Source organism: Adelges cooleyi, unplaced genomic scaffold (assembly GCF_023614345.1).
Source record: "Adelges cooleyi isolate 19-005CV unplaced genomic scaffold, UGA_ACOO_1.1 ACOO_flye_CR_arks_rails_tigmint_CR_PRNA_376, whole genome shotgun sequence".
Classification (NCBI taxonomy): Eukaryota; Metazoa; Arthropoda; class Insecta; order Hemiptera; family Adelgidae; genus Adelges; species Adelges cooleyi.
In genome coordinates, this window is record NW_026096053.1 from 9,429,627 (window position 1) to 9,444,349 (window position 14,723).

At 29.7% G+C, this 14,723-nt stretch overlaps 2 protein-coding genes across 6 annotated transcripts; one reads left to right on the plus strand and one right to left on the minus strand.

Moving 5' to 3' along the window:
* Window positions 1–2,392: 2,392 nt before the first annotated feature.
* Window positions 2,393–10,389, minus strand: LOC126841066 (PHD finger protein 14). Of its 4 annotated transcripts, XM_050577312.1 has the most exons (19): window positions 10,131–10,389; window positions 9,103–9,261; window positions 8,814–8,953; window positions 8,265–8,382; window positions 8,072–8,200; window positions 7,770–8,007; window positions 7,298–7,402; window positions 7,055–7,224; window positions 6,661–6,832; window positions 6,430–6,562; window positions 6,211–6,370; window positions 5,711–5,800; window positions 5,045–5,207; window positions 4,825–4,963; window positions 3,840–3,885; window positions 3,516–3,691; window positions 3,229–3,437; window positions 2,966–3,074; window positions 2,393–2,616 (listed from the first exon to the last, which is right to left on the minus strand). In XM_050577312.1, coding segments are annotated over exons 1-19 (2,475 nt in total). In that variant the 5' UTR covers window positions 10,132–10,389; the 3' UTR covers window positions 2,393–2,598. The 4 variants fall into 4 exon arrangements, with proteins under 4 accessions (XP_050433269.1, XP_050433270.1, XP_050433268.1 ...); XM_050577313.1 differs by lacking the exon at window positions 2,393–2,616 and having other exon boundaries at window positions 2,945–3,074; window positions 4,882–4,963; XM_050577311.1 differs by lacking the exon at window positions 2,393–2,616 and having other exon boundaries at window positions 2,945–3,074.
* A 583-nt stretch (window positions 10,390–10,972) lies between these two features.
* On the plus strand, window positions 10,973–14,122 carry LOC126841067 (transcription initiation factor TFIID subunit 6). Of its 2 annotated transcripts, XM_050577315.1 has the most exons (10): window positions 10,977–11,497; window positions 11,588–11,674; window positions 12,060–12,213; window positions 12,305–12,455; window positions 12,538–12,673; window positions 12,734–12,913; window positions 13,052–13,286; window positions 13,355–13,497; window positions 13,572–13,737; window positions 13,803–14,122. In XM_050577315.1, exons 1-10 carry the CDS (start codon window positions 11,348–11,350, stop codon window positions 13,937–13,939), a joined length of 1,539 nt encoding a protein of 512 aa, XP_050433272.1. In that variant the 5' UTR covers window positions 10,977–11,347; the 3' UTR covers window positions 13,940–14,122. The 2 variants fall into 2 exon arrangements, with proteins under 2 accessions (XP_050433273.1, XP_050433272.1); XM_050577316.1 differs by lacking the exon at window positions 13,803–14,122 and having other exon boundaries at window positions 10,973–11,497; window positions 13,355–13,518; window positions 13,572–13,686.
* Window positions 14,123–14,723: the final 601 nt, after the last annotated feature.

Here is a 14,723-nt window from a genome sequence, read left to right on the forward strand (position 1 = left end):
ATGGTTAATTCTCTAATAAATAGGTGGTCTGATGCTTCTTAATAGAACGTATTTATTTTTTTGTCAATTTTAGCGATAACCTGTTAAGATTGTTACTAACATTATTATATGGTGTCTTCGGAATTGAAGAAGGCTACACCAGGTGTATTTTTTTTAGCATGTATAAAAACTACCCAGTAAGATTCAGCAAGACGATCGTAGTTCCGGGATGTAGACAGATATACAAAATAATTCAAATGCGCCTCGATGAGGTCAGCAACGAGATTGCCAAGGTCTCGAATACACCATTCCAACGAGAATTTTGTTTTACTCGCACTAGTATGGTCCATTACCAGTTTATTAGGATATAATATACAATATGAAACAGTCGTGCGGTACCTTTATAATACAATATATATTTTATTATAACAGGTAATAATAATAATACATATTTTTCTCGTCCGACCTACGATCAAAATATTGAACACCAAACGAATAGCGGATGAAGTATGAAATTGTTGATACTGGAAAATTACTGTACAGTTTAAAAATAAAAACATAGTATATTATTATATTGAACGATTGAGAAACACGGCGTACCGCATATATACAAAAATAAAAAATCAATACTTACTCGGGTTCGCATCTCGGTCAAAACAAACACCCACTTATTGTCCACTAATATTATGTACTTTGATATTATTTTTATAATATTTCGGTAGCCTAAACACTATATGCGGTATACTATATGTACACTATATGTAGTATGTGTACGAACTATGTAGAGGCCTTTTTTTTTGTACCTACGTTTTTGCGTATTGTATTTTTCAATACCGAGTTAGGATAGGCGATTTTATTTTCTTCTAGCATCAATCCTTCATTCAATCCAACTCGAGATAGTAACAATTAAAAAATAACTAGTCAAATTCTATACATATAAAAATAACCTGATTAAAACACCCGAAAATATATAAATACATTTTTACATCCGATAACATTTAGACTTGATAATATTATAATTTATGCCTATGATTACAACGACACAATGCGTCGTTGTATTAATGCAATAACGTTTATGATTGGGCAATAATAATTTGGTTATCGGAAACGATATTTTTAGTTTTGTCCAATTATTGCTTTAATTCTAACTTCTACGAAACTCGTCAATTTCCAGTCATGTTCAGTCTAATTTACAATATTGTATTGGTTTTAATTTTGTTTAAAAAAATAACAAAATGTCGTTGTTCATGGTACACGTATTGGGATCAAGCCGTTTACGAATTGTATTGGAATTATAGTCTTTTTTTTTTTTATTAACTTAGGTTCGATTAACCTAATACTAATAATAAAGTTACAGTCGGGGCAGTCGAATTTATAGTTTGAATACCTTCAATGGAAACAAAGTAGTGTAGCGCTCTCTACAAAACGTACTGCCTGTATTATAATGATTTTATAACACTGCGGACTATAGGTACGTATTACGTCCATAAAGTCTGTTACCTGTGTCGGGCTGACAGTAGAACAAATCTAAGACGCTTATTCAAGTTTTAAAAAATTAATTTTACTACTTCAATAGATGATAACATTTATATGTACGAGGGTGGGTTAAGGTTTTGACAGAATAATATTTCTTTAGCAAACATTAGACGTGAATAATTTTATCTCATCGCTTCGCTAATTAGTGTTACTCACGATTAAATATTAAATCGTGGTGTTACTAAGTACAAATTTTATATCCATATATTCGACGTTCAATTTCGCACACACGCGCAAAATTACAGCCTACAGGTTATTCACTTTAACCATATTATTCAATACAAATAATTCTTTATATTTCTTGAAGTCTATGACGTACACTCAATTTGTCGCACAACAACTGAAATTTAGGTGTTTTTCGTTTTAAAAACATATTCGTCTATTTTACCTTACAATGTTTTACAACTTCCAAGTTTTCCGGAGCTCTATCAAATCTAACGAAACGAATTTTTTTTTAATAACTAAGATTAATTTACTTAATATTTTTAATTATTTCTTTTGAAGTTATTAAAGTTCATAAGCCGAGTCCTCGAGTAATTCTAAACGGAAAGAGCTATTTATTAAGGGGCAAAATATAGGCAATATTTAACAATAACTAGTCTAGGAGAAATTCTAAGTGTAGCAACTAATTAAATGGTAAATTACTATTTTTAAAATAGTTTATTTATAAATTACAGCGAAAGTACGACAAAAACTTTTTTTTTATCTATGAAAAGCTTATAAAATTTTCGTTGCGGCCTAAAAAGTAGACTTTTGTTTAGATATTCATATGCATTGCACATTTTCAATTACCTTAAACGACTGAAGGAAAAATAAATATAAACAATAAAATAAAAAACTTTTTTATTTTATCTTTTTAGATAAGAAAACACTTGTGCCATATTTGTCATTTAATGGTCGATAAAATAAAATAATAAAAGCAAAATATAAAATTGTTTCAGATACACTTTAAAACATATAAATTACTTTACAAAAATTATACAATAGAAGATCCAAAAGATATTAAACCAATAATATAATACAATACTGAGTATACTACACATTTTAACTGAGTTTTCCAACAATAGGTGTTTTGTTTTAGGATTAAGACGAGTCACTATCCTGAAACATAAAAATAATCAACAAATTAATTGCCTATGATTTTTCCTTTGTACTAAAATATATAATTCAATTTTTTCTTGTAGTTCAATGTAGGGTGAAGGAAGGTATTTTCGTGGCATAAGCAATTTCGTGATATAGTTTGTTGATCGTATCGCGTAATTCCCTATTAGAAAATTGTCTTGAAAATCACACTGATTGTTAAAATAACTGTGTTTTAACAATCAGTGTGATTTTTAAGACAATTTTCTAATAGGGAATTACGCGATACGATCAACAAACTATATCACGAAATTGCTTATGCCACGAAAATACCTTCGTTCACCCTATCTTAGGGCGTAATACAAATTACCGTTGGATCACATTCCGCACAATGCCACGAGTATCCACGCACTTTAGGTGATTTTTTCACTGGTGGATCAAGACAACGAAAATGGAAATTTTTACTGCACTCGTCACACCTATAAAAACACGTTAGTTTATTATTATTTATTTTAAATTTTGTATTTCTTATATAATTGAATAATTAAGTTTTTGTTTCAGCCGAGTGTCCGATATATGAGTTTTACACAGAGACAAACGCTATATAGCATCTAAATGACTTAGTGCACTTACTGGACCATGGTAGCACTAGTTCCAGTTGTTTTACAATTGTTACATTTTGGGGTGACTTTAACATCATTAGAAGTTGTAGTTATCCTAAGAGGTTCAACACTCTTTTCCGGTTTGGGCTTAGTAACATGCAGCACATCATCTACTGGTGGCGCGATAAGCAACTGCGACGAGGTTGTTTTAACTCCACTAGCACTCGGTACAGATTTTATCTAAATATTTATGAAAAGTAAAAAAAAGCACTATATAGTATTAAAAAACCAGTATGAGAAAAAAATTAAGAGACTCACAAATAATTTAATTCCTTGTCTGGGCGGTTCACTAATTGGATCATTAAAGGGTTCAATTTCTTGAACAATATTATTTTCTCTATGATGCTTGTGTTTACGTTTTCGAGTTTTAACTCGTTTTGTAATCATTTCAGGAGAATATCTTTCTCTATGCCTTTCATGGTGCTTCTTCTTTTCTGAAAATAAATGTACAAAAACATTCACTTATATTGAGTATTTAATTAGTTTTGAAACTGGTTTTAATAGTATTAAAACAGGAACAGTCTCTGAATGTTTTTTTTATTGTTAATTTCAGATATTGTATAGTACTAATTTTAAACTCACTTTGAGTACTAGATGGTTTACTTAGGTCATCTAAGCTGCCAATTTCCTGTAATTGTTAGTCAATTAGTTCCAAGTTATTAAAATAAAATATACATTGTTTAACAAAATACTTAACTAAAATGTTATGCTATAATAGTCACGAGTGTGAAAAACGAGTGATAGAACCTTGCAACCACAACCCCTGCCTATTTTATGTGACATTACTGATAGGCAGTGACCATGTGTTGTGTAATTAAAAACAATGTTATATACCAGATTATCTAACGTAAAAACATGAAGGGAAAGTCATAACCATTTTTTATAAATATTTCTTAAAATATTTACTATTAAAAAAAAAGTGGCATTTTCAGCATTTCCTATTTAGCTCAATAATGAATAAATCAACAAACGGGTATAACATTCTTTCCAAAAGTGTTTCTGCTATATTACTAAGTAATACAAGTAAATCTATGTAGCCAAGGTTTGGTTAAAAAAATAACAAATAATGTCATTAATGGATGCTGTGGTGGTCTGATAAAAAATTAACCATCAATAAAAAATTCTTGTTACTTTATTAATAAATTTACACATTTTTGGTTTTAACATAACTTTTTGAAAATTTTTTTCTACTGAACGCCTCAATAAATAGGTGGTATAATGCCATTAAAGGGGATTGGAATCTGTATGTAATTAAGGGATTATATTTAGGCTATAAATTAAGCAAAATTGTGATAAGTAAATGTATATTGAGCCTCGTTCTAGCGAGACAAACTTTAAATTGCAATATTTACGAGTCACAGAGTAAATGTTGCATGGTTCACTTAATGTCTGTATTAAATAAAAATTTAAAAAAAGCAGGAAAGTCATTCTATAAAAATACTTGACAAGAATTAAATTATCTTGTCAGACTCATTATCATTATTAGAACATAACGTTTCAACAAAACGGGGGGTTTTTTTTGCTCGAAAAAAATAAGTGCATTCCAATCCCCTTAATTTATACTCACGTCATTTACAAGAGAAGGAGATCTAAAACTATCAGATACTGAATGTTCTCTACTAACGTTTCTTAATTTTCTAGGAGCATTCGGATCAACAGATTCTGGCTCAGAATTTGAACGGCTATTGTCACATTCACTGCATTGCCTGAAAAAAAAGAAACATGTCATTACTTAGGTCGAGTATGAGTGACGGTTAAAACTACTGATGTAGTGTAATTTGTTATACCATCCGAATAATTTAGTTTTTTTAGGCATCCTGGTTAGCGGTGGGTTTAGACAACCCAAATGGTAATACAAACGACATTTATCACATTTAGCGAGCAAATGTTGGTCGTTACCATGAGCACAGATACCACATTTGTTGTTTAATCCTAAAGGAACATCATTATCTAAAAAAAAAAAAAAAAATTATTATATATGTCAGGTGTTAGGTAAATTATATAAGTTCTAGTTTTGGACTTTATTTTCAACTATTGTTTTAGGCCCGTTGCACACCTGTGTGTATAGTACACTCGTTCTTATACACGGCGTATGAAAACACATGACTCAAATATAACATTTCACACCTGTGAAACGGGCTTCAAGTTAGGCAATATTGTTTTATTACCAATTCTTACACGGGTCTATATTTTCCTAACACATTTGCCACTTAATAATTTATTTGTAAACTGTTCTTTACAAACAGAATCAATATTTAGGAATAATAAGTCATGAGACAAACTCAAATAGTAAAAGGCATATATATATATATTTACAAAATAATACCTTTTTTGTTGTAACTTATATATATATAGTATGTTTCAGAATATAACCTTTAGTTAGCAAAGTAGTAGATAACGATAGACTATTGGAACTCTGTAACATACTATATATGAACTACTCAAAGTCTTACCTATGATTCCTGTACTATCAGTATGTTTCAATGAGAATCCAACACCTGCTTTTAAAGCAGCAGGCTTAGATACAGAATCACTTGTTATTACTGAAATAGGATTTTAACAATAAGAACATTTCGATATAATTTATTAGAAAATATCAAGAGAGGTGATTTCTGTGTATCCACTTTACTGTCCAACAAAATGATTGGACATTCCCCCCCCCCCTTGAATGAATAAAGTCAACCTGAATCTCAATCTGTATAGTTGTATAGTTTGTACCTAGTTCCTTTTTAAAATACAAATACTCATTCAATACCCTACTTATAACAGTGAAAGGTTACAATAGTATTTATTTATTTGTAAAGAGAATTCAAATTTACAGGAAAATACCAGAAATTGTTGGACAGCAAGTATGTTTTGTGCAGATATTTACGATCTATTTGTTTGCCATAGTGGTAGAAATGACGTAAACATAACTACCATAGAATAACATAATTAAATAAAACAAACCAACCTGTATGAGGTTGTCCTGTATTTTGATCGTTTACAACAAGCACATCCATATTAGGTAATTTGGCATTAGGATCACCAAAAAGTATAACATTATGGTAGGCTGAAATGCAATTTTTAAGTTCTAAATGTTTTTGTTTTTGTTTTTCATTAAGCTCGGACACCTAAATAACAAATGTTAAATTAAAAATATGAATGATAGATGTAAAACTTGGTCGTTTACTTGATTATATTTTTCTTGAACAACTGATTGTTCGTTATGAAGTTTTATGTTTTGTTCGGTGAAATACTTTAACTGTTTTTTCAATTCTGTCAATCTTAGATTTCTATCCAAAAAATAACTTACAAATTCCAAACTAGAAAAAAAAAAAACATGAATTATTTGATCTGTACAATTGATCTTAATATATAGTATATTATATAAGCCTGATAATAAAATGGATATTATACTAACCTAAAAGTAGGTGGTATATGCCATTTTTTTGGAACATCACGAAGGGCCTTTATATGACCTTCAATCGCTTCATAAGAAGATAAATTCACTCCCATCAAACTAGCTTTTAACCAAAGAGCTCGGCATGCTGAAGCTGATGTCGTTATAGAACGAGGAACTCTGGACTTTAATGCTAAAATTTACAACCATTATTAGTTATAAAACATTAAACTTGAGGTAGAGGTTGATGGATAAAGTAGTATTTGGATGTGAAAAATAGACATGACGGTGTATGGAGTAAATAAAAAAATTTTAATGGATAGATATTAGTGGAGAGGGCCAATTTCACTGGCCGGCCCCATCTGATGGGATAAGGAGAAGAATAAAAAATGTTACAACCGTTATCTATCCTCACTTAATTCTGGGTTGTTAACATTTTTTGATTGATAATATTTAGAACGTAATTTCTCAAGTCTTCGTTGATTACGTTGCCATGTTCCAGATTTTTCAATTGCTTGTTCTTCTCTTAAAATTTTCATTTGTCTAGTTCTCAACTGTAAAGCTTCCCAATTTCTTTTTCTTTTTCTAAACCGACAAAATATATTGCTGTATTAAACTAATACATTTTAAATACTACATGAGTATAAAAATCACTAACTTTGCAATAAGCTTGTCCACATGCAGTTTACAATGAGCATAGAATGGATCCGACTGATCAGTGTCCGGACTTGTGGCTTCTGACAAGAAGCCCTCACGTTGAGCGCTTTAAAAATTAAATTACACATAAGTAATAAAATGCATAAAAATATAAAGAAAAAACTTAAATTTCTACATATTTTACATAGTAGTGTAATTGTAGGGTATATGCTGTATGTACACAACAAAAATGGAATACCGTTGTTTGTTATGAGTACATGCATACATTAAAAAGTAGGATGAGGGTACACACAGAGTATACTTTGACTACACCACAGCTTTTATTTAATATGTTGTCAATCTAAGATGATTACATGTTAGGAATCGAAGATAGTTTTGTAATAACTGTACTATTATTTATAAATTTGGCAATAGTGATAGACATTAACCAACCACACATTCTTTTACTTAATACAATATTATATTAATCATACCAAGTAACGTGGAAATTTGATCTACATAATCCAGCATCGCATGCAATCGTCACTCCAGTGCACATGAACCTCATGTCTTTACATAAAATACAACTTTTAGCACCCCAACGTGGGGAAGTATTTGGAAACAATATAACTCTATTAAGGCTCGTAACTTCACCAAATGTTATGCCTTGTACATACAAAGCACAAACCAAGTGTACCCATTTTCCACAGTCTGTCTCCTTAAAGATACCACCTAAACAATAAATTAATTAAATAATGTTTTACGTTTTTTTATTTTTTAATTAACTTATACATACCAAAATTAGGGCATAGTTCACATGTAGGGTTTTCAACACCGGCCTTACATGCTTCACAAAACCAAGGTTCCATAGAACAAGAAGAAACTGATGAGCTTACACTTCCGGTGTCATGCACACCATAACAACCTAGAAATCAATTATTATTAAAAATAAATATATATATATATATATTCCTTTTATTAATACATACCTTCATGTACTGAGATACCACACTCATCACAGTCTATTAATTCATTAACTGCATCGCTAGCGTCACCCAAGCAAATGCTGCAAATATGAATTTTATCCACTATTTCTTTTAAATTTACCTATATAAATAATACAAATCAAACATTTTTAATTAAAGCAAACATACTGATGATTTTAAACTAAACAAGTTAAAATTAGTACTGCATAACTACATATATAATAACTTAACTTTAACAATTAATTGTTTGTAAGTTAACAATTAGGCTGACCAACAGCTTTTGCCTGACAAACCCTTCCCTTCATGTGGTGCGTGTAGAAGAGTGACGCGCAATATTAGTAAGCAGTGTATCAGATATAATCAGAAATAATCATCCTAAACAAAATTTTTTGTTGCGGGTGTCTGGTCACCATTACAGATATATTGGAGTCTATTTTATTTGTTCAATTTTATCATAATAAAGTTTTCATTTTTGTAAATTGCCTATAAGTGTTTTTATATTTTTTTTAATCATTACTTATCACTACGCTAACCTCTTTTACTAATACCTACTTTTTTGGAATTAAACTGAATGGTTGTCACTTCAGTTGAAGCGTCTGCTGCTGAAATATTGTTGTCAACATTTTCATTTTCATTTTCATCTTCTTCTTCTTCATCATTATCATCATCATCATCATCGTCATCATCTTCACCTATATATAATACAATATTTAGATAAAATATTTAAGTGGTATAAGCAGAGAAATTAAGGACGAGTGGCCGGGTGGGCCAGGTGAGCTTGACTAATAGCTAGCTCAACCCATGCGCACACCTATGATGTTAGTTCTTATAAATTACCAACCATCAGTAAAATAAGACCCAATGTCAGAATCTGAACCAATGACATGATCTTCTATTCGAAAATCACTATCTGACGAACTTTCACCGGCTATGTCATCTAAATTGACAAGTTCTGGATTAGATGGTGGCTTCACTTTCCTTTTATTGGGATCTCGTTCCACTGGGAAGAAGAACATTAGATATAGTATTGTACACAAACTTACAATAATAATAATAATTATGGATGCAATACATGATTCGTAACATACAAGGAGGGATATAAGTACAATTTTGAGCATTTTCATTTTTTGATGGTTTTAATGTTTTGGGAGGTTTTTAATGTTTAATGTTGGGAGGTAGTTTCAATTTGTGGTACAAGAAATAACATTATGCAAAGCAGCAATGGTTTTTGTTTCATGCAAACATTTTCCTAAATCTTAATTTTTTTTTCCACAATATATATTATCATATGTTGCATGAGACAATTTACTTTCCTTGTCTACCATATATCACTAGGTAGAGCAGTTGTACAATTAAAGAGGACTAGAGGTGTTAAGTAGACATTTAAAAATAAAATCAATAAATAAATAAATGTTAATAGTTATACCGTATGGTTAAGTTTTAGTTGATATTATTGCAGTAGAGCTAAGACCCTTAAAAAAAAGTTTAAAACTATTTGCTACACTGGAATATGGTAAATGAATAATACTATCTACAAAATGAATTATATTTTCAATTACATGATTATTCTATTTAATTATTATTTTTTGATATTTGCATGATTATATTTATTAATATAATACTATATAAAAGAGTGCCACATAATCTCAACAATTAATAATATTTATAAATGAGGGCAACTTAATACTATTAGTTCGATGTAACCATAAATACATATATTATATCTAAAAGCGAAAATTAAAAACGCCGGTATAAAAAAAAGGGCCAAAAACAGATAGTGAAGAGCCAAGTAGAGAGGATGAGGGAGGAGTCATTTCGAACGTACATAATATATAATAATAATATGCCCAACATATTGTTTAAACTTACTTATGTTTAGATATTAAAGACGGCAAATTCTTGTATTAACTTTGAAACAAAGCACCTACACCGTAAGTATTATTAAAACATCCGTAGACTGGTTACATGATTACATTATTAATTATACTGTTGAGTTAGTTATAGAAAATCAATAACATAACACAGGTATAATAATCAAAAAAGTTAGAATTATACGGTAATAGGCAATAGCCGCATTTACATTCTCAGTTTTCTCAAATTCAACTTTCCACGACCAATAGCAGGTAATCAACTACCATCGAATATAAATATTATACACCAATAGTATTAGTATTTATCTATATCAACTACAAAAACGATCAGTGTGACCACTATGCTACTTTTGTTAACGAATACTAAAAATTATATTTTATGGACGGGTTGTTAATTGCATCATTTGCATAATTAATTATTATATTAAATATTTTACTATTGCACTTTAAACTGATCAGTTTAATACAATTTTACAAACCGAGCGCGTTATAATAATACATTTTGTATAGTACTCAATGTTTAGTACTCAATGAACAGTAGTACTCTAAAAATATAAAATTTATGTGAATGTAGGTGCCCCTTTTTAAAAGAAGAGGATAAAATGTCCAGGATTATAAGGCCTAAAGCCATAATATATTTAAGGTGTCTTTTAGGCGTAAAGTAATCCTATAGAAATGATTGGCGAGTGTTGGTCGTTTTGGAAAATTACATATTGAAATAACATTTTGCATAGTAAAACAGTAGGTATTTTAATTGAGTTGAGTAACTCAAACAACTATTCGTATGTGTATGAATTTTGTTTAATGGCGTATCTCTATTTTCCATAATAGAATACAGATTTTTTTTTTTTTTTTTAACTTGTATTTATTAGAAACGCGCCTTTTGGCTATATCTTAATTCGTAAAAAATGTATTATCTAATTCCAATCAAGTGTCAACAGACAAACCGACGTTATCTCGATGTTATTTTTTTACAAAATATTCGCTGTAATTTGTAATCAGTTGTAGTTGTAATTTGTAGTGTCGAGACTCGAGTCTGTAGCACAGATTATATGAAAATATAATCTATAATTTTCATATAATCTGTGTCTGTAGTTTGTTTTTTGTTTCACTGGCGGTTGGGCTGCAAGTATTGAGATTTAAATTGCTGTTTACAAAATAATATTGTATTCAGTCGTTTAAATTTTGAAAATTAATGAGATAATTACCGGCAAAATGGGTGAAATCGAAGTAAACTATGGTTCAACTCTACCCACAGAGTCGCTTAAAGTTATTGCTGAAAGTGTGGGTATCGGCAATCTGTCTGACGATGCCGCCAAAGAAATATCGGATTCTGCTACGTACCGATTAAAATTAGTATTACAAGTATGAAAACAATTATCAATAATTTTTTTTTTTTTATTCAATCATTTAATTTATAATGTAGCACGATTAATGGTTTTCTTTCATTTTTAGGAAAGTAAAAAATTTATGATGCATTCTAATAGATGCAAATTAATGCCCTCGGATATTGATAGTGCTCTAAAAGTGCTTGGCATTGAAGTAAGTTATTATGTTGCACATCAATACTTACTATACTGCATATTGAGCAGGTAGTAATAAGAATCTTAATAGCTGAAATTTAATGTTCTGTATATACATATAAATTACTCGCTAGAAAAATTGTATGAACAAATTATTATCTAAACAAAAATCAATGAAATTTAAATGTCCTTCAGCGATTATACTTTATGATTTTCATTTTTCTTTAACTTTTTTTATAGAATACTTTTTATTGATTTACAAATTTATTGTATTTATGGAGCTCTTAAATGGTCAAAATAATGTTTGTTAAAATCCAGATTTTTATGCTCCTACCGCTAAGAAATATATGCATAAAAAAATAAAAATTTGCTGATATAATCATAATGCTTTGTTTATTTTGTAGCCAATATATGGATTTCATGCTAAAGATCATATACCATTTAGATATGCTTCGGGCGGTGGACGAGAATTACATTTTACTGATGACAAAGATGTGGACCTCATCGAGTTTGTTAATGCGCCTCTTGCCAAGTTACCTTTGGACATCAGTATTAGATGTATGATCGTAAAAATAAATGTTTAACAGTGTCATATATTATAACTCCATTTCTGGGCTCTAATACTAATTTTTGGGCATTATATTTTAAGGTCATTGGCTAGCAATTGATGGTGTTCAACCTTCGGTACCTGAAAATCCTCCATCTGTGCCCAAAGATGTGCAAAAGACAGAATGTGTGGATCCTCTTAATAAATTAAAGAAACCTATCGATAAAGAAGTGTCGGGCCGACCTACTACCGGGTACAATATTTTAGTTTTCTACAATGAAATATTTATTATGATTATAGTCGCTATTATTTTCTTTTTAAATTTAATGTTATAGAAAAGCTCAAAAATTAAAGAATGTAGAAACTGTTCACGTCAAACAATTAGCTACTCATGAGTTATCTGTCGAACAACAACTTTATTACAAAGAAATTACCGAAGCGTGTGTTGGATCAGATGAAGCTCGACGAGCGGTATATTACTATATCTGTAACATTTTTCGATTATGTAGTTAAAATAAAAAAAAATTACAGGAAGCTCTTCAAAGTCTGGCAACTGACCCGGGTCTTCATGAAATGTTGCCCCGCATGTGCACGTTTATTGCTGAAGGAGTCAAAGTGAATGTTGTTCAAAATAATTTAGCATTACTTATATATTTGATGAGAATGGTTAAAGCGTTATTAGACAATCCAGCACTTTATTTGGAAAAATACGTAAGTTTAAAAATAAAAATTTAATGAAGGTCATTAAAAAACAATTACCTGAAAGTCTTGTACCTATGTATATTTTGTTAGGGGTATTACTTGGTAAAAATCAATAGCCCAAGTGGATAATATAGTTTATTATTTCAGTTACACGAGATCATACCATCAGTGGTAACATGTGTCGTCAGCAAGCAGTTATGTATGAGACCAGAAATAGACAACCATTGGGCTTTGCGAGATTTTGCTGCTCGTCTTATGGCGCAAGTTTGCAAAATGTTCAATACACCAACAAACAATGTACAAACTCGAATAACTAGAGTTTTTACCAATGCCACTAACTCAGATAAAACGGCACTTCCTTCAGTTTATGGTGCCCTGGAAGGTAATAGAAAACTTGCAACTTTGAAAAATTAAATTTTCTCTAAAATATATTTAAACTGTATAATTTAGGCTTGGCGGAGTTGGGAACCGAAACTATCAAAGTATTTGTTATCCCCAGAGTTCGTTTGATATCCGATAGAATAGATTCTCCTGAAGTATCACAAAACAATGTTGATAGAATATCTGGAAATCAAATCAAACATTTGCTTTGTGTAATTTGACAATCAAAAAATGTAGTAAAACATTTGTTTTGCTAGTTATAAATATTTATTTTTTTATTTTTTAGAAAATATTAACACCCGTATTAAAAATAATGTATCAAACACCTGATGTTTTAGAAGATTATAAAAAAGAATTTGGATCTGTAGGGACACAACTGTATGCAGCTGTGACTAAAGCCCGTGCTTCTGTCGCTGGTCAAAGTGCAAACAACACTACTGTGACACAGACAAGTAATATTTTATAATTGAAGTGCTGAAAAGTTCAATTTCTATTAAAATAAAAATATATTTTATAGGTACACAACCAAAAACTGCTGTTGGCCGCCCAGTTGCTACAACTACAAGTAGTACAGGAGGTGCTCCGCAAAAATATGTTCTCATGTCTCAAAAACCCAGTTCAGCTCAAGTAAATAATTATAATGGCCAAGTATAAAATAATTAAATTTATTTAAATATAAATTTGAGAACCTTACAAATAAAACCATTTATATTTCTCAACAAAATATGAAATCAGAATTCCACGATCCAAGCATTTAAAATTAATTAATTTAGTTTTTTTATTTAGTAACTACTTTAAGACTTGTGTAAATAATGTGTAGTGAATATTGACAGTTATCTTCTTTGAAATGTAATGTAAAAAATTTAATTTTCCAATCAGAAAATGTTTATATTTTATAAAATTATTATATTTTGTATTTATAAAATAAAATTATTCCTAATTATTTTTTGTTTGTTTCTGAAACAAGGAATTTAAACTTTAAAATATTGATTTTTACCTGGGTGGATTGCGTTTTATGTTCTAAACGTTAATAGCCTTTATTGTATAATATGATGGCTTAACAATTACGTATTATTATTTAAACAAAAATTACAAGCACCTTACAATAGGTAATACTATGTTCATAAAGAAATTTATATTAAGTGTAGACAAAAAACAAATAGATAGGAAAGAGAAAGAAAAAAAATATATAGTTTAACCAGAGCTCAAAAAGTAACAAACGCTATGGAATAAAACAATGTCTCTCTACTTAAAAAACTGAAAAATAATTTTGTTTTTATAAAAATTTTAAGCTCAATTATTTTTTTAACACTATAAAATAAATTTACTATCAAATTAACTAATATATTATTTGAAGATTGAACTTGTAAGTTTTCTTGTAGTAGTAATTTGTTTAAAATTATGCTTAATCCATTATCAAACTATCATTATTAACTTA